The sequence below is a fragment of the Onychostoma macrolepis genome, chromosome 25 (genome assembly GCF_012432095.1).
Source record: "Onychostoma macrolepis isolate SWU-2019 chromosome 25, ASM1243209v1, whole genome shotgun sequence".
Classification (NCBI taxonomy): Eukaryota; Metazoa; Chordata; class Actinopteri; order Cypriniformes; family Cyprinidae; genus Onychostoma; species Onychostoma macrolepis.
In genome coordinates this window covers 3,745,853-3,762,738 of record NC_081179.1, presented here as the reverse complement: position 1 = coordinate 3,762,738, position 16,886 = coordinate 3,745,853, and the positions used below count along the sequence as shown (strand labels likewise).

The window sequence follows — 16,886 nt, the reverse complement described above, 5'->3', positions numbered from 1 at the left end:
AACGATCCTGAAATGTCATAAAATTCTCATAAAATCATATTAATATATATATATATATTATTCCACTTCTATGGAAGTCCAAAATATATAACTGACCTGTATGTATGTTTGTACATTCATACATAAATTGTTATGAATAAATCACACAGTTCTTACACGACGTTATATAGTTATTTTTGGAAAAAATATTAATTATTCACAAGACAAAACTGAGTCACACATTTATATTCTGAAGATGCTTTTAATGGAGTTTAAAGGTCATTTTAACATGAGGAGCAGGTTTAACTAAAGCAACAGACCTGAGGGTAGACGCCATATTTAATGTGTCACGAATGAAAACAAGGCTGACAAAACCTTAACAATATATTTCCAAAAAAAAAACTACTGAAAGCATGTTTTCACACATATCAAATCAAATATGATGACAGTCCACCACAAGCGAGTTCTACACTGTAAACACTGTATTCGTGCCGTAAGACAGCGATTGTCAATCATGCAACGGTTATAATCTATAAGAGTGCGATGCATCATGGTACAAGTACCATAACTTGTGTACGATGGTTAAGCATCCATAACATATGTGCTGCTGCGTGCAGGAGTGCCAGTAACAGAGACTCACACGCCACTTTTCTTGACACTTGCATAGAAAAGGTCTCTGGAGGATTGTCCATTCAAAGCTGTAAACCGTTAATGTGCACAGAAATCACTGGGACACAAAGCGCCTTAGTGGTGTATATGCATTGCACAAGATGGTGCAGTACCTTCAGATGAAGTTCTAGCACTGCTCTAGAACTCCAGAACTGATTCTATCGTTGGAATTACTATAATTATGAGTTTCAGACTAGTGTAAGCATTCACGCCTTCGTCAAACTGGTAATGAACTGTTGTTAAAAGATTTGGAGGAACATACGAGACGTGGGAATATCAACCTTTTTATGTTCTGACCAGAGCGAAAACAACATGAGACTTCATCAAATACAAGCCAATTATTTTACTATCTTTCTAAAATAAAATAAAAACTCGATGTCTGTTGATATGTTCCTGAACTGAGGAACACTAGATGAGCTGAAAACATTAGAGATATGAACTCTGCCATCATGCGTTTAATGGATGACTCTGAATTTTTTTGCAAATGGCAAGTTAAATGTCGGTTTGGTAGCTTATTTCTGCCACAGAATTAAAAAAAAAAAAAAATTGTAATTGTGTTTATATCTCACAACTGAAAATTTTTTCTTGCAATTCTGAGAAAATTCTTCTTTGCAGACAAACACTCAAATGCAAGATGTAAATAGCAATTCTGAGAAGCATAGTCAAAATTGTGGGATATAAACTTGAAAACTGCAAGACAAAATTGAGAAGTGTGAGATAAAAAGTCAGTTACCTTTTTACATTTTTTTTATTGTGTGGCAAAAACAGAAAAATAGAATTCTGAGAGAAATTCAGAACTGTGGGATGTAAATTGGAATTCCAAAAAAATAAGAGCAGAACTGCGAGATGTAAACTCACAATGATGAGAAAAAAAAGTCAGAAGTGTGAGAGAAAAACTTTTTAAAAAGTAAATGGAAAAAACGTCCTGTTGTTGACTGTTGTATGAATGTTTTGTAAACATTTACCTCAAGTGTTAACAAAGTGGCACATTTTTACTGCATTCAGTCTTTCCCAAAGCCAGAACAACACACAGCCTGAGGAGAGTGAAAGTGTGCGGCTGTTATCCGTGGGCTCAGGGAGTGCTAGTGTTCTGGGAGTTCTTCGGTAGTGCTTCCCTGAATACATACATGAATATGGAGCTGGAACACACCAGCATGGGAGTGTTTGAGTGACAGTTGAGATGACCGTGCTGTATTTGTGTTGGTGTGCTGGTTCTCTAGCTCTCCTCCGTCAGGAAATATCCCAGTTTGGCCACACTCATCTCTCTCCGCAGACGCATCACTTCCCAAAACATCTGCTGGACTGCAACCACAGGAAATGTATTAATTACAATTATTTTATTTTGACATATTGTATTGCAATAAAATTAAAACTTAAAAAAAAAAAGGGGAAAAAATTATATATATAAAATTCTCAATTTATTATATATAATCTCAATTAAAAAAAAATGGACCCTTATGACTGCTTTTGCGGTCCAGGGCCACACACATACGCAAAAGCAGTCACAAGGGTCCATTTTTTCAAACTGAGATTTATACATCATCTAAGCGCTGAATAAATAAGCTTTCCATTGATGTATGGTTTGTTATGATCGGACAATATTTGGTTAAGATACAACTATTTTAAATCTGGAATCTGAGGGTGCAAAAAAATCTAAATATTGAGAAAATCGCCTTTAAAGTTGTGTAAATGAAGTTCTTAGCAATGCATATTACTAATCAAAAATTACATTTTAATGTATATATATGGTAGGAAGTCTACAAAATATCTTCATGGAACATGATCTTTACTTAATATCCTAATGATTTTTGGCATAAAAGAAAAATCGATAATTTTGACCCATACAATGTATTTTTGGCTATTGCTACAAATATACCCCAGCGACTTAAGACTGATTTTGTGCTCCAGGGTCACATACTGTATATGAGTAATAAAAATATTTACTTATTAAAATTAAATAAAAAATAAAATATTTAGATATATATTACAGATGTAATATATATATATAGAAAACAGATTGTTTTTATTGTTATATATTTAAATTAATTGTGAATAAAATACACATAATATATATATACATTAATTCATATAAAGTAGTAATATTTAAAGTAACAAATATATATTTTTCATTCACATGCAATTTTATATAAAATTTTATATGTATGTATACATATCAAATATAATTTTATTAATAAATTAGTTTATTTCATGATTTTCTAATCCTAGATATTGATTTTGATAACAACAACTAGTCCTAAACAATCATCCATAAATAGTCAAAGTGAACTCTAGGAGGCTAGTCTAGAGTTGATCAGCTCACCTTCCTGTCTGACGAGGCCCTGCTGGATGTACCTGATGTAAGTGAAGAAATTACACACGGCTGTGATCTGTGAGGAGAGAACGCTGTTTATTAATCCGGTCCTGAAATAAGCATCTGAGAGCTGCTTATTAAAAGTGGTTATGAAGAATGAGAGGGAGAAATACAGTACAGACACGTACTCGTGCTCTGCTAGACGGAGATATATAGTAGTAATTCTCTTTATCTCCCAGTTTGATGCGATGTCGGCAGGGGCGGGACATGCCGCTCAACGCACATTTACTGTTCAAGCAAAAGAGAACACACTGGTCAATAGAGCTGTCAATCAAATTACTAAACACTCTTAACAGCCAATAAGATACAAGCCCAGCAAGGAACAAATACACAGAAAACCTGTTCTGCAGTTGTGGGAAACTAATTACTTTCAACATAAACGTTTCTAACACTGAAACCTGAAGACAGAAAATTATACATTAAATATATAATATAAAATATTATATCAATTACACAAAGTGAGATGCGCATTGCAAGACAAGGGGTTTTTCGCAAAAAATTATATAATTATAAAATAATTATATGTTAAAAATAAATTATAAAAATGTATTAAAAATTATAAAAATAAAATAATTCTCCGGACAGAGAAGAACATGTGTTAGTGTAAACAGGATTTCATGCACATTTGGTTCTTGCATTGACTTACGTTTCTATGGGTGTCCGGCAACCGCTGTGAAAACAACCCCAGATCAAAGAGTGATTAAAGTGTGATTAAAGTGCGGCTTCCCAGATCAAAGAGCAATCAGTCTGATTCATGTGTGTTTGCTGCCCCCGATGCAGGCAGAATTAAAGAGGGTCCCACATGCTTCATGCCGAATCAAAGGCGTTTAACTTTGATCTGGACTTATGAAAAGCGGAAGCCAGGTGAAGGAGTCTAAGAGCTGTCAATCAATTAAATGATTGAATTTTATATATATATATATATATATACACACACAGTGCCCTCCACTAATATTGGCACCCTTGATAAATATGAGCAAAGGTGGCTGTGAAAATAAATCTGCATTGTTTATCCTTTTGATCTTTCACTCAAAAAATTCACAAAATTTTAACCTATCATTGAAGTAAAACAATTGAAAGTGGGGGATCTCATTGTGAAATAAATGTTTTTCTCCAATGAATGTTGGCCACAATTATTGGCACCCCTAGAAATATCTCTGAAGTATATTCCCATTCATATTTACATTTTTTAGCACACCAGGGTGACTAGGAGCATGAAATTGTCCAGCCATGGCTTCCTGTTTCACAGGATTATAAATATGAGGAACACAAAGGCCAAATTCCCTTAATCATCCATCACAAGTCTTTAGTTTGTGATGGATGGTTCACAACATCAAAACCAGCCTCCCCAACACACTCGACCCGCTCCAGTTTGCATACCGTCCGAACCGCTCTACGGACGATGCAATTTCCTCCACTCTCCACCTGGCTCTTACCCACCTAGAAAATAAAGACTCCTACGTTAGAATGCTGTTCATTGACTTCAGCTCAGCATTCAACACAATAATCCCACAACAGCTCATAAATAAACTCAACCTGCTGGGCGTTAACAATTCCCTCTGCAATTGGATCCTGGACTTTCTAACCGGAAGACCTCAGTCAGTCCGTGTCGGCCACAAACCTCGAGCACTACCACACTGAACACAGGTGCCCCACAAGGCTGTGTGCTCAGCCCGCTGCTCTTCACGCTGCTGACCCACGACTGCACTGCCAAGTCCAGCTCCAACCACATCATCAAGTTCACTGATGACACAACAGTGGTAGGTCTCATCAGCAACAACGATGAAACGCACTACAGAGAGGAAGTGGCACAGCTGGCTGAATGGTGTGGCACTAACAACCTGTCCCTCAATGTGAGTAAGACAAAGGAGGTTGTGATGGACTTCAGGAGAAACTCCGCTGATCACCCCCCACTGACCATCGACAGCTCGACTGTGGAGAGAGTCAGCAGCACTAAATTCCTGGGGGTGCACATCACAGAGGATCTCACCTGGTCCACCAACACCATGTCACTCTCCAAGAAGGCACAACAGCGCCTACACTTCCTCCGCCGGCTGAAAAGAGCAAGTCTCTCTCCACCCATCCTCACCACTTTCTACAGGGGCACCATTGAGAATGTGCTGACCAGCTGCATCACTGTCTGGTACGGGAACTGTACTGCAGCAGACCGCAAGACCCTCCAGCGGACAGTGAACACCGCTGCAAGGATCATCGGTGCCCCTCTCCCTCCATCCTGGATATTTTCCTCACACGATGCTCCAGCAAAGCCAATAGTATCGTGAAGGACTCCACACACCCTCCCACAGTCTCTTCCAGCTCCTACCATCAGGAAGACGGTACCGGAGCATCAGAGCCCACTCTGCCAGACTGCTCAACAGCTTTTTCCCCCAGGCTGTGAGAGCCCTGAACTCAAAAATCACCCCGCCCCTCTGAGTGGGCCTGTACAAACCACCTGTAGTAGCACACTCTCCTCCTCTATGCGCACTAGTCACTTTTCACACACACTGCTGTGTGTACACAAATCCCACAAAAGACTCAGTAATATATGTATGTTTACATGCTCATGCACTACAAATCATCCTGCACTGTTCCCCAGCCAGCTGCTTGAACTCAATGTTTCTCCTTGCACATGTACAGTATTTATCTGAAGCATTCGTATAGTTTGTATTTTTTAGTTTGTATAGGTACTTTTTATAGATAGTATATTTATAGTCAAAATCTATCAGTAGGATAGTTGTGTATAGGTTTATATTGTCTTACTCCATTGTTGTATGCCTGTATTTATGTAGCACCGTGGTCCTGTGAGGCACGACATTTCGTTCCACTGTATGCCCCCGCATGTAGCGGAATGACAATAAAGCTCAACTTGACTTGACTTGACTAGTTCCAATCAATTAAAGATGTTAGGAAAATGCCTGGAAGAGGACGTGTGTCTATATCGTCCTAATGCACGGTGAGGAGGAGAGTTTGAGTGGCTAAAGACTCATCGAGGACCACAGCTGGAGAAGAAAATCTTTAAAAAAAAGAAATTGGTCAAACAGCACCTACATCAGCACATGTTGTTTGGGAGGGTTTCAAGAAAAAGTCTCCTCGCTCATCCAAAAACAAACTCCAGCATATTCAGTTATCAGACATGACTGGAACTTCAAATGGCACTGGCTTCTATGGTCAGATGAAACTAAAAAATGAGCTTTATGGCAGCAAACCCACCAGATTAAAAAAAGTACCCCATGTCCACGGTTATATACTGCTGGATCTTTAATGTTGTGGGCCTGTTTTTCTGCTGGAGGTCCTGGACATCTTGTTTAGACGCATGGCATCATGGATTCAATCAAATACCAACAGATAAAAAAATCTAAACCTGACTGACTGTTAGAAATATTATAATGGGTCATTTTTGGATCTTCCAACCATACAATAATCCAAACACAAACATCAAAATAAACACAAAAAGTGTGTCACTGAGCACAAAATGAATCGTTTACCATGGCTGTCCCTGTCCTCTGACCTGAACCCTGTAGAAAATGAGTGAACTGAAGAGAAGCAGCAACATGGAGCTGTGAATCTAAAGGGTCTGGAGTGATTCTGGATGAAGGAATGGTCTCTGATCTCTTGTCAGGTGTCTCTGACCTCATCAGGCATTACAGGAGAAAACTCAGAGCTGTTATCTCGGGAAAAGGACGTTGCAATAATTGTGGCCAACATGAACTAGAGAAAGCATTTATTTCACAATGAGATTTTCTCCCCACTTTCAATTGTTTTACTTCAATGATAGGTTGGAATTTTGTGAATTTTTTGAGTGAACGATCAAAAGGATAAACAATGCAGATTTATTTTCACAGCCGCCTTTGCTCATATTTACCAAGGGTGCCAATATTAGTGGAGGGCACTGTATATATAAAATCATGTATTTTCTTTTATATTTTATATATTTTTAAGGAACAAATAAATAAACATTATTAATTAATTAATTAATTCCTCCAGAAAGAAAAGAACTGGCAAAATATCTGTTCCATTACACCAGATAATTTATTTTTTTTCTTAGGTAGCTAGTTAGACTGTTTAGTTAACTTGAACTGATTGCAAAATGCATCATAAATTGCATTCTGTCAAATTTGGAAAGAAATGCAACAATGCTCACGTAACTTAATTATTTTTTCTGCTTGAGATTTTATTTGGATTTGTCATTATATAAATAAAAGATACGTAATGCACATTATTTGAAGAAGTAAATCAGCATTTTTATGAGTAAAAAGAGAGCAAATTGATTCTGACATGCACGATTCTTCATGATTCTTAAAGGGATAGTTCACCCAAAACTGAAAACTCTGTCATGAATTACTCACCCTGATGTCGTTCCAAACCCGTAAGACCTTCGTTCATCTTCAGAACACAACTGAAGATATTTTTGATGAATTCCGAGAGCTCTCTGACTCTCTATAGACAGCAAGGATCCTTACATGATCAAGGCTTAGAAACGCTGTTTACATAGTTTTCACTTTGATCTGAATGTAAACAATGTATCTGCGTACATACATTGCATACGTTGTTTCTCTCCAAAATGGCACTATAGGGTGACGTGGAGGAGAAGAATTGTTGAATAAAGTCGTTATTTTTGTTTTCTTTGCGCACAAAAAGTATTCTCGTAGCTTCGTAAAATTACGGTTGAACCACTGATGTCACATGGATTATTTTAACAATGTTTTTACTACGTTTCTGAGCCTTGATCGTGGTATGATCCTTGCTGTCTATGGGAGGGTCAGAGAGCTCTCGGATTTCATCAAAAATATCTTAATCTGTGTTCTGAAGATGAACGAAGGTCTTATAGGTTTGGAACGACATGAAGGTGAGTAATTCATGACAGAGTTTTCATTTTTGGGTGAACTATCCCTTTAAATTCGTCTGATTGGCCAAAAGCGTGAAAGAAAGTGACTGATGTGTTTTGTTAATACAGAGTTATCCATCCATGACTTACTTGGGTCCTCCACATTCGAGGGCTTTGACCGTGTGCAGAGACGACATGGCGACGGGCTCGATGGTGAGAGAGTTATTCTCCACTGCGCACTGGACCGACTGAGACAGCTGGAGGAAAAGCACAAGAGAACGTCAGAGAGAGAAAACAGACGATCAGAGGAAGACGTGTGCACTCACACACCTCAGAGCAGGTGAACGAAAGACATGGGCCGACATCTTCTCTGTACACCCTGCTGATGAACGCTGAGGAGCGATCCAGACCGGGCGCCTCCTTCCACGAGAGGAACTCAGCGAACAACACAGAGTCCAACTAGATAAAAGAGAGAGAGAGTTTCATTCATCCTGCTTAAAGGGATAGTTCACCTAAAAGTGAAAATTACCCCATGATTTACTCACCCTCAAGCCATCCTAGCTGTATATGACTTTCTTTTTTCAGACCAATACAATTGGAATTATATTTAAAATTATCCTAGCTCTTCCAAGCTTTATAATGGCAGTGAATGGGTGTTATTTTTCAACAGTCCAACAAAGCGGAGCCATGTGATGCACTTTTAATTATGGATGGATGCGCTTCATTGGATTGTTGAAAAATAACACCCATTCACTGCCATTATAAAGCTTGGACGAGCCAGGACATTTTTTTTAATATAACTCTGATTGGATTCGTCTGAAAAAAAAAAAATCATATACAGCTAGGATGGCTTGAGGGTGAGTAAATTATGGGGTAATTTTCATTTTTGTGTGAGCTATCCCTTTAACCACTCAATTAATTAATGGTACTTTCATAAGTCATTTCTTTTTCTTAAATGTGTTGATTGCTATTTTGTTTTGTTTCCCAGCGGAACAAAGGTAAAACTAGCCAAGGTGGTTTGCTGGTGTAACCTGGACGCCACACTGGTGTTATTTTAGTAGTATTTATATATAGTATTTATTCATGTTTTTAATTAGTCTTTATTTTTTACATTTTCTTTCTTTTTAGTATTTATTAATATACTTTATTAATATATTAATATATTTTAGTATATATTTATTATATGTAAAACCTTTTCATTATTTGTACTATTTATTAATATATTTTATTAATAATTAAATATGTAAATAAAAATAAATATTATATAAAATATTAATAATCTTTAGTATTTATTAACATATCTAAAATGTCATTCTTTTTGTATTTAGTCATTTTTGAGCTCGTTTTTATTTTTTCATTATTTTGATATTTATTAATATTTTATTAGAAATATTATTTTAATATGTATTGTATTATTATCTCTAAAAATATATCTAATATATCTAATATTATAATAATATATAATAATATAATTGTTTTGTACTTAATGTTTTGAATTAGCTTTTTATATTTTCATTATTTTTTATATATTCACATTTTATTAATATAATTTATTTATTAACATATGTTTAGTATTTATAAATATTTCCTTATTTCACAGTATTTATTAATATTTTGAATTAGCTTTTTTTTCAGATTTCATTTTAATTTTAGTTTACATTTTTATTGTGTGCTTTTTGTCATTTTTATTAGTTTTTTTAATACTTGAAGCTATTTAGCTGTAATTTATTTTAATTTTAGTTTTAATAATTTTAGTACTTCGAAAAAACTTCAATAAAACTCACTTCAAATGCCAAGATGGCATTTCTCATTTTCATTTCAGTTATTAATTTCATCTAATATTTCATTTTATTTCAGATTTATTTCAATTAACAAAAACTATTTTTATTACTTTTAGTTAACGATAACAACACCGCACTGATCAGACTGGGCAGTTATCAGTCGATCAGACCAGCTAAACCACCTTAAACCAGGAAAGACCAGCAAACCACCTTAGGCTGGATTCCGCCTCTTTTTTTTTTTAAAGCAAGAAAGCAAAATAAATTAAGTTCTATTTCGGAACCCTTTGTACCCTGTTGCCATGGAGACCTGCCAGGGTTGACACACAGGTCACACAGAGCAGCTGACCAGGAATCAGACACACAGTATCAGAGAGAGGAGAACAGGAACTGCACAGATCAGAGAAATACAGACCCACGAGGAGGTGCGGAGGAGGAGGAAAACAGAGGAAGAACAGCAGGAAGTCAGTGATCAAACCCTCATCATGCAGCAACAGACCAAAACTAGTTCCTAGAAGCCTGTGGTCTTTTTCAGGAGTGTGTTTGTACCTCTTTTTCCTCCCGGTTTGTCGCTGCATCTGTCAGCGTGGGCTCCGTATGCAGCTGTAGAGCACCGCTGGCGCTCTTGTTGCGCGTGTGGCCCCCGGGACGAGACGAGGCCCGACTGGAGCCCGGCGACAGCAGCTGAGGGTGGAGCTGGCGGTTCGGGGAGGAGGGCGTAGAGGTCAACACCAGGGTTTTCAGAGCGGAGACCTCCGCCTGCAGGACGTCGATCTGAGAGGACAGATGTATTTTGAGATTAAAGAGCCTGAAGTGAGCAGAGAGTGGGACAGAAAGAGTGAGACAGCACCTTGCCCTGAGCCTCCTTCAGCTGCTTCTCAGCTGCCGCTTGTTTCACGTTGGCCTCTCGCACCATCTTATGGGCCTCCTAGAAATGAGAGATGAGGTCGGGTTGTGACATGAAATACACAGGGTTGTGACATGGAAACAAACATGTCCTGTGTCTGACATGCAAAGCTTCATCAAAAAATATTTTGAATAGCATTTTGCTAATGTTTTTATAGTTATTATGCATGCAGAATTTTTAAGGCAATTTTACATGAATGGTGAGACTACATGGAACATTTAAATTTTTATAAATTAAATAAAATTTTTAAAATAAAATTACAATTATAAATAAATGATTCATTATTAATTATAAAATATATTTTTAATGTATTACAAAATTAAATTGTATTAAACTGTAAAATATTTTTAAATGTAATATTAATTGTAAGACTATATGAAATATTTTTAAAATTATAAATATAATTAGAAATTAAAAATAAAATAACAGTTATAAATAGAAAAATCATTATTAATTATATTATTATATATTATAATTATATAAATATATTCATTATAAAATATTTTTATATTTAACAATTAAATTATATTAAATTGTAGATTTTTAATAACTTAACATTAATTGTGAGGCTCCATAAATCAACAAACAAATAAATAAATATTATAAATTAAAACATATATTTTTAATGTATATAATTATAATTATATTAATAAATTTATTATTATATAAATTATTTTATAATTTACTACAATATTCAATAATATTAAACTGTTTTATAATTTGTTTTATAATAAAAATTAATTTGTCACCACGACACCATTTAAAATGAGCTACTAGAGGCAAAATGTTTACTAAAAAAATTAAGAAACTGACACAGTTTGATAACCAAAGATACAACCCCTTGTATAAATTTTAAGCTAAAATGTAATATAATGTCAATGTTCATGACACACAATAGTCTTCTCTGTTCACTGTCAGTGATGATGTCACATTAGTCCCGCCCACCTCAAATAGACTGGCGGTCAATTCCTCCAATTCCTGCTCCAGCTGATTCCTGACATGAGACAGTTTGACACACTCCTCGTCTTTCAACTTCAGCTCCTGAAAACACAGACGAGAGTCTATAAAACATATTTGAATAGAATAGATTTGAATAGGAGAGCCTGTTAAATAAACAAAAGATTTGCTGAAAAACACGCAGCTTTTCGCTTCACAAGGCATTAAACTGATGGACTGGAGTGGTGTGGATTATTGTGATGTTTTTATCAGCTGTTTGGACTCTCATTCTGACGGCACCCATTCACATCCATTGGTGAGCAAGTGATGTAATACTACATTTCTCCAAATCTGATGAAGAAACAAATTCATCTACATCTTGGATAACCTGAGGGTGAGTACATTTCGGCAAATTTTCATTTCTGGGTAAACTATTGCTTTAAAGAAACCAAGCAGTGATCTGAAGAACCTACAAGGAAACCTAAAGAACCTTTTACACTGAAGAACGGTTCTTGGTGCAGAATAGAATAGAATAGAACATGTGGCACCTTTTGTGCAGCATCCAGCTGCTCTCGGAGGAATTCTGTTCCCTTCTCCTTGATCTCCAGAGAGGAACTCCGCAGACGGGACATGTTGTACGTCTCTCGTCTGTGTGCTCCTGCCTCCTCCGGGGGCATCTTCTCCCGCTGCCCTCCATCACCCCCCAGTCCAGGCCTCGGATCTGGCTCCAGGTCTACCAACCTGCAAGATTTCACCAATTCTCAAAAACACGATATCAAAAATCCTAAAGGAATATGTTCAGGATGCATATTGGACATTAATTATTACATTTAAAGAAAATGTTTCAAGTCTATAAAACTAAATTAGATCCCACTGTTGTCCTGTTGCCAGTGTTGGGGAGTAATGAGTTACAATTACATATTTTAATTACAAAATAAATAGTTACTGAGAAAAATGTGTAATTAAATTATAGTTACTATTACAAAGTTACGATTACAAAGTAATATTACAATTACTTACTTACGTTAGACTTCAATTACATTTATGCTGACCAAACGATATTTTTTATCCCCTAACCCTAAACCTACCCCTTACAGAAAACCTGTTTGCATTGTTACACTTTCAGATAAACATCATTTACCATTTTTAATTTTTTTTTTCCCCTCCAATGTCAAAAATGTCAGGTTTTACTATCCTTGTGGGGACATTTGTAGCATAAACAAGTACACACACACAGATTAAATTGAATTGACTGCTCTAAGATATGAGACACCAATGTTTAGGACACAGAATAGGACACATGCTTAATTGATAACTATTTCCTATTTGGGTTTATGTATATGCTTTATTTAAGATTAACTGTTTTTTTTCCCCAAGGCATTGTTAGATGCCAGTGTCTCCTGTCATAGCTATGCAAAGATATGATATTTAACCTCAGAATGATCTCAAAGTAAAAAGAGGTGCTAAAGTCTGATTTAGTGGTGGCTGTGCTTTAAAAATTATGATAATCTTAATTGAAGTGATGAAGGCTTTTGAAAGTCTGACAGTAAACAGTGTTGAGTGCTGCTCTAAGGTTAACCCTGCCTGCTTTAAATGTTAGAAAATGATTAATAGAAAATATTGATTAACAATGATTAATAGTTAGAAATTTAGAAAAGTATTTAAAAAGTAATCAAATGTAATCAGTTACATTACATTAATAAAGTAATTGAAATAGTTACACTACTTATTACATTACAAAGGGTAACTTGTAATCTGTAACCTATTATTACATTTCCAAAGTAACCCTCCCAACTCAGCCAACAGGAGTCTAACATCTAAACAAGGACCATGTCCAAATCTTTTACAATATAAGAATAATCTAGTCATAAAAACATAACGCCACACCCTCCTTTATATAGTCTAACAGAGCTGTGGATGATTTCATACACGCTCGTGTGTCGTTATGATCAAAATCAGCCCTGACTGTACTTCAGGGCGGTTTATGTAACTCAGGGCTCCGCGGTAGTCGCGGTATTTCCCGTGTGCGCTCCCCGCCCTTCCCCTCACCGCGCCCGGCTACAGGACTCCCCGCGACCCGCGGTCACCGCGCACCGCGCACCCGCTCGCGACAACACAAAGAGTGCGACAATCTAACAAAGTTACAGTGTTACAAAGTTGCAGCTCCGCTTTCCCGAAATGATGCATTTCGGATAAACAGAAATGAGATAGACAGTAAGAAAAATACCAATGGATCTCGCTGAAGTTTTCCGACTGAGCTCGACAGCTGAGATCTAATCCAGATAAACTCTCCGGATCCGAGCGAGAAGTCCGTGATGTTTTGTTTTGGAGTCAGACAGTTTTGGCAGACTTTCCTCTGAGATTGAGCAGGAAAAATGTCCAGTTGTCAATCACAGGTCACGTGACCGAGCGGAGGCATCCAGGAATCACGTGATACGCCTCAAAGAAATAGTTCAGTGTAACTATTCTGTATGTCATTTATGATTATTATGTTATTTTGTTTGTTCGGTTCGGGTGTGTTATGTTTGTTCCGTACTGTGGTGTTATTTTATGTTACATTGTTCCCATCCATGGTTCTGTTATGTTGCATATGTCATTTTATGTGTTATGTTATTTTTGTTCAGCTCTGGTATGTTATGCTTGTTCCATTGTGTTATGTTGTGTATGTTTGGTTATGTGTGTTCTGTTGTTTTGTGTTTTATGTATTGTTTGTTCAGGTCTCGTATGTTATTTTTGTTTCATTCTGTTATTTTGCATATTATGTTATGTTATATTAAATTGTTTGTACACAGTACACTTCTACTAGGTTATGTTTGTTACATTCTGTTCCATATGTTATGTTATGTATGTATGTTGTGTTATTTTAAATTGTTTGTTCAGTTCTGTTCTCCCTGCTGAAAAAACAACAACAAAAGAAACCATCACAGAATTTGTAATGGTTTTACTGGTTATAATGTGACTTGCATTGGTTTTAATGGAAACGGTAATGGACTCTGTGAGTTTCTACCATGGTAATTGGTCGCCTTCTATTGGTGGCTTGTTAAAACCACTAAATCCTAATGGAAAACACACTGCAGGAAAAGTTTATGGTTTGTAATGTTTGGAATGGTATTTATGGAGACCATTTAGAATTTCTGTGATGGTTTCTATTGTTGTTGTTGTTGTTTTTTCAGCAGGGCTGTTATGTTATGTTATGTTTTGATGTTATGTTATGTTACGTTACGTTGTTACATTAAATTGTTTGTTCAGTTCTAGTATGTTATGTTCGTTCCATCCTGTTATGTGTTATGTTATGTAATGTTACATTTTTTGTTCAGTTCTGGTATATTAATTTGGTTCCATTGTGTTATGTTGTATGTTGTTATGTTACATTAAATCGCTTGTTCGGTTCTAGTATGCAGGTTTGTTCCATTCTGTTATGTGTTATGTTATGTAATGTTAAATTATTTGTTCAGTTCTGGTATGTTATGTTCATTCCATCCTGTTATGTTGTATGTTGTTATGTTATGTTATGTTATGTTACATTACATTGTTTGTTCAGTTCTAGTATGTTATGTTCGTTCCATCCTGTTATGTGTTATGTTATGTAATGTTAAATTATTTGTTCAGTTCTAGTATGTTATGTTGGTTCCATTGTGTTATGTTGTATGTTGAAATGTTATGTTACATTAAATCATTTGTTCAGTTCTAGTATGCATGTTTGTTCCATTCTGTTATGTTGTGTGTTAATTTATGTTATGTTACATTAAATTGTTCCATTGTGTTATGTTGTATGTTATTATGTTACATTAAATCATTTGTTCAGTTCTAGTATGCATGTTTGTTCCATTCTGTTATGTTGTGTGTTAATTTATGTTATGTTACATTAAATCGTTCCATTGTGTTATGTTGTATGTTATTATGTTACATTAAATTATTTGTTCAGTTCTAGTATGCATGTTTGTTCCATTCTGTTATGTTGTTATGTTGTGTGTTCTGTTCTGATAGGTTGTTTGTTCCATTATGTTATGTTGCGTATTTTATTTTATGTGTTGTGTTTTGTTAAGTAATGTTATGTTTGTTATATTAAGTTGTATTATGTTGTTACTTACATGTTCCTAGCTATTTATATTTACATATGTGTGTATTTTATTCTCATCCTATTTTTTATTGTCTGTGTGTTGTTGTCTCTGTGTACTGGAAGCTTGTGACACTAAAACAAATTCCTTGTATGCGCTCTCATTCTGATTGATTTTCACACATTGATATTGCGTGCCTACAGTTCTTCTCATTCAGCAGGATGAGTTTAAATCCTCATTATACATTCACAAAAATAATTGTGGGTGATAGATTTTGCTCTGTCACCATTTAGCAGTTGTTCATAACATTAGACCTGTTGAAGTTAAATCTATAAAAAAACAAACAAACAGAGTAATACTATGGTATTTTTTGTTTAGGTGAAATCTTGACGTACCTCCCAACCGGGCATCTCTCTTCCTCTGCTGTATGCTGATCTGTAAAATCACCTTTGCCAAAGAATGTAGGTGACGAGTATACAGCTATCCCAGAATTCCCTGCCACCAGCACCTCGTACCCTGGTACAGACCTGGAGCGTGCAGGAGGAGAGGAGGAGAGCTGCACACGATGGATTCCTTCAAAAGCGTCCATCACGGAAAGTATATTCCCAGTCTAGCAGTCCTTAAAAACACACACACTCGTCGTGAGCGCACTCACTTCAGCTGCATTTCTCACAGCCAGCCTGTTAAATACAGAGAGATTAGATTCATGTTCAGAGATTAAGACATTGTAGTTTTTTCCGCATGCATCACTGCTAAAGTTTCCATTCAGGTTATCAAAATGTAACTAAAGCATTGCACCATAACCTAACGTTTGCAACAATGTAGTTAAATATCTACCTAACATGCTCTCAAAGAGACAAAACTGGAAAGTAGCCAGTTAAATATGAAAATGGATAAATGCTCAGACTACAGCTACAACATTTATCCTTATTATACTTAAAAGTATAAAATAATTATATATGCTGAAAACTGGAAATAAACATTATGACATTAATGATATGATAAAATGTTGTAGTTGCTTTTGATATAGAAAGGGTGAAGTGTAAGTGTCATTTTTAAATGCGCCATATAATAGGATGCATCAAAAGTCTCCCATGTGAAATACAATAACAGAACACAACAGAGAAATCAGGCTTACCCCAGTGACCTAATGCGGCTTTTTCTCCACAGACTCTTCATGCAAAAACCCTGCTCTCGTTAAATACACTCTCAGATGCTATTTGCATGTTTTGAGTATCTAAACAGTTGCAGGTCTTCGCAATGGTCTTTCACCGTCGCTCCAACCTTGAACGGAGTTCCAGCACTTTAATGGTCAGGCGTGGGTTAAAGAAATGGGGCCACACGCAGAGGTGCATTTCCTCCA

The 16,886-nt window shown here is 36.0% G+C and overlaps 1 protein-coding gene across 3 annotated transcripts; it reads right to left on the bottom strand.

The window, feature by feature from the left end:
* Positions 1 to 232: 232 nt before the first annotated feature.
* Positions 233 to 16,800, bottom strand: rab3il1 (RAB3A interacting protein (rabin3)-like 1). 3 transcript variants are annotated; one of them, XM_058767613.1, is made up of 12 exons: positions 16,662 to 16,800; positions 15,919 to 16,203; positions 12,014 to 12,206; positions 11,475 to 11,570; positions 10,473 to 10,550; positions 10,172 to 10,396; positions 8,175 to 8,303; positions 7,995 to 8,101; positions 3,666 to 3,689; positions 3,148 to 3,247; positions 2,969 to 3,035; positions 233 to 1,950 (listed from the first exon to the last, which is right to left on the bottom strand). In XM_058767613.1, exons 2-12 carry the CDS (start codon positions 16,110 to 16,112, stop codon positions 1,865 to 1,867), a joined length of 1,299 nt encoding a protein of 432 aa, XP_058623596.1. In that variant the 5' UTR covers positions 16,113 to 16,203; positions 16,662 to 16,800; the 3' UTR covers positions 233 to 1,864. The 3 variants fall into 3 exon arrangements, with proteins under 3 accessions (XP_058623596.1, XP_058623598.1, XP_058623597.1); XM_058767615.1 differs by lacking the exons at positions 15,919 to 16,203; positions 16,662 to 16,800 and adding an exon at positions 13,693 to 13,846; XM_058767614.1 differs by lacking the exons at positions 3,666 to 3,689; positions 16,662 to 16,800 and having other exon boundaries at positions 15,919 to 16,233.
* Between the last annotated feature and the right edge of the window lie 86 nt (positions 16,801 to 16,886).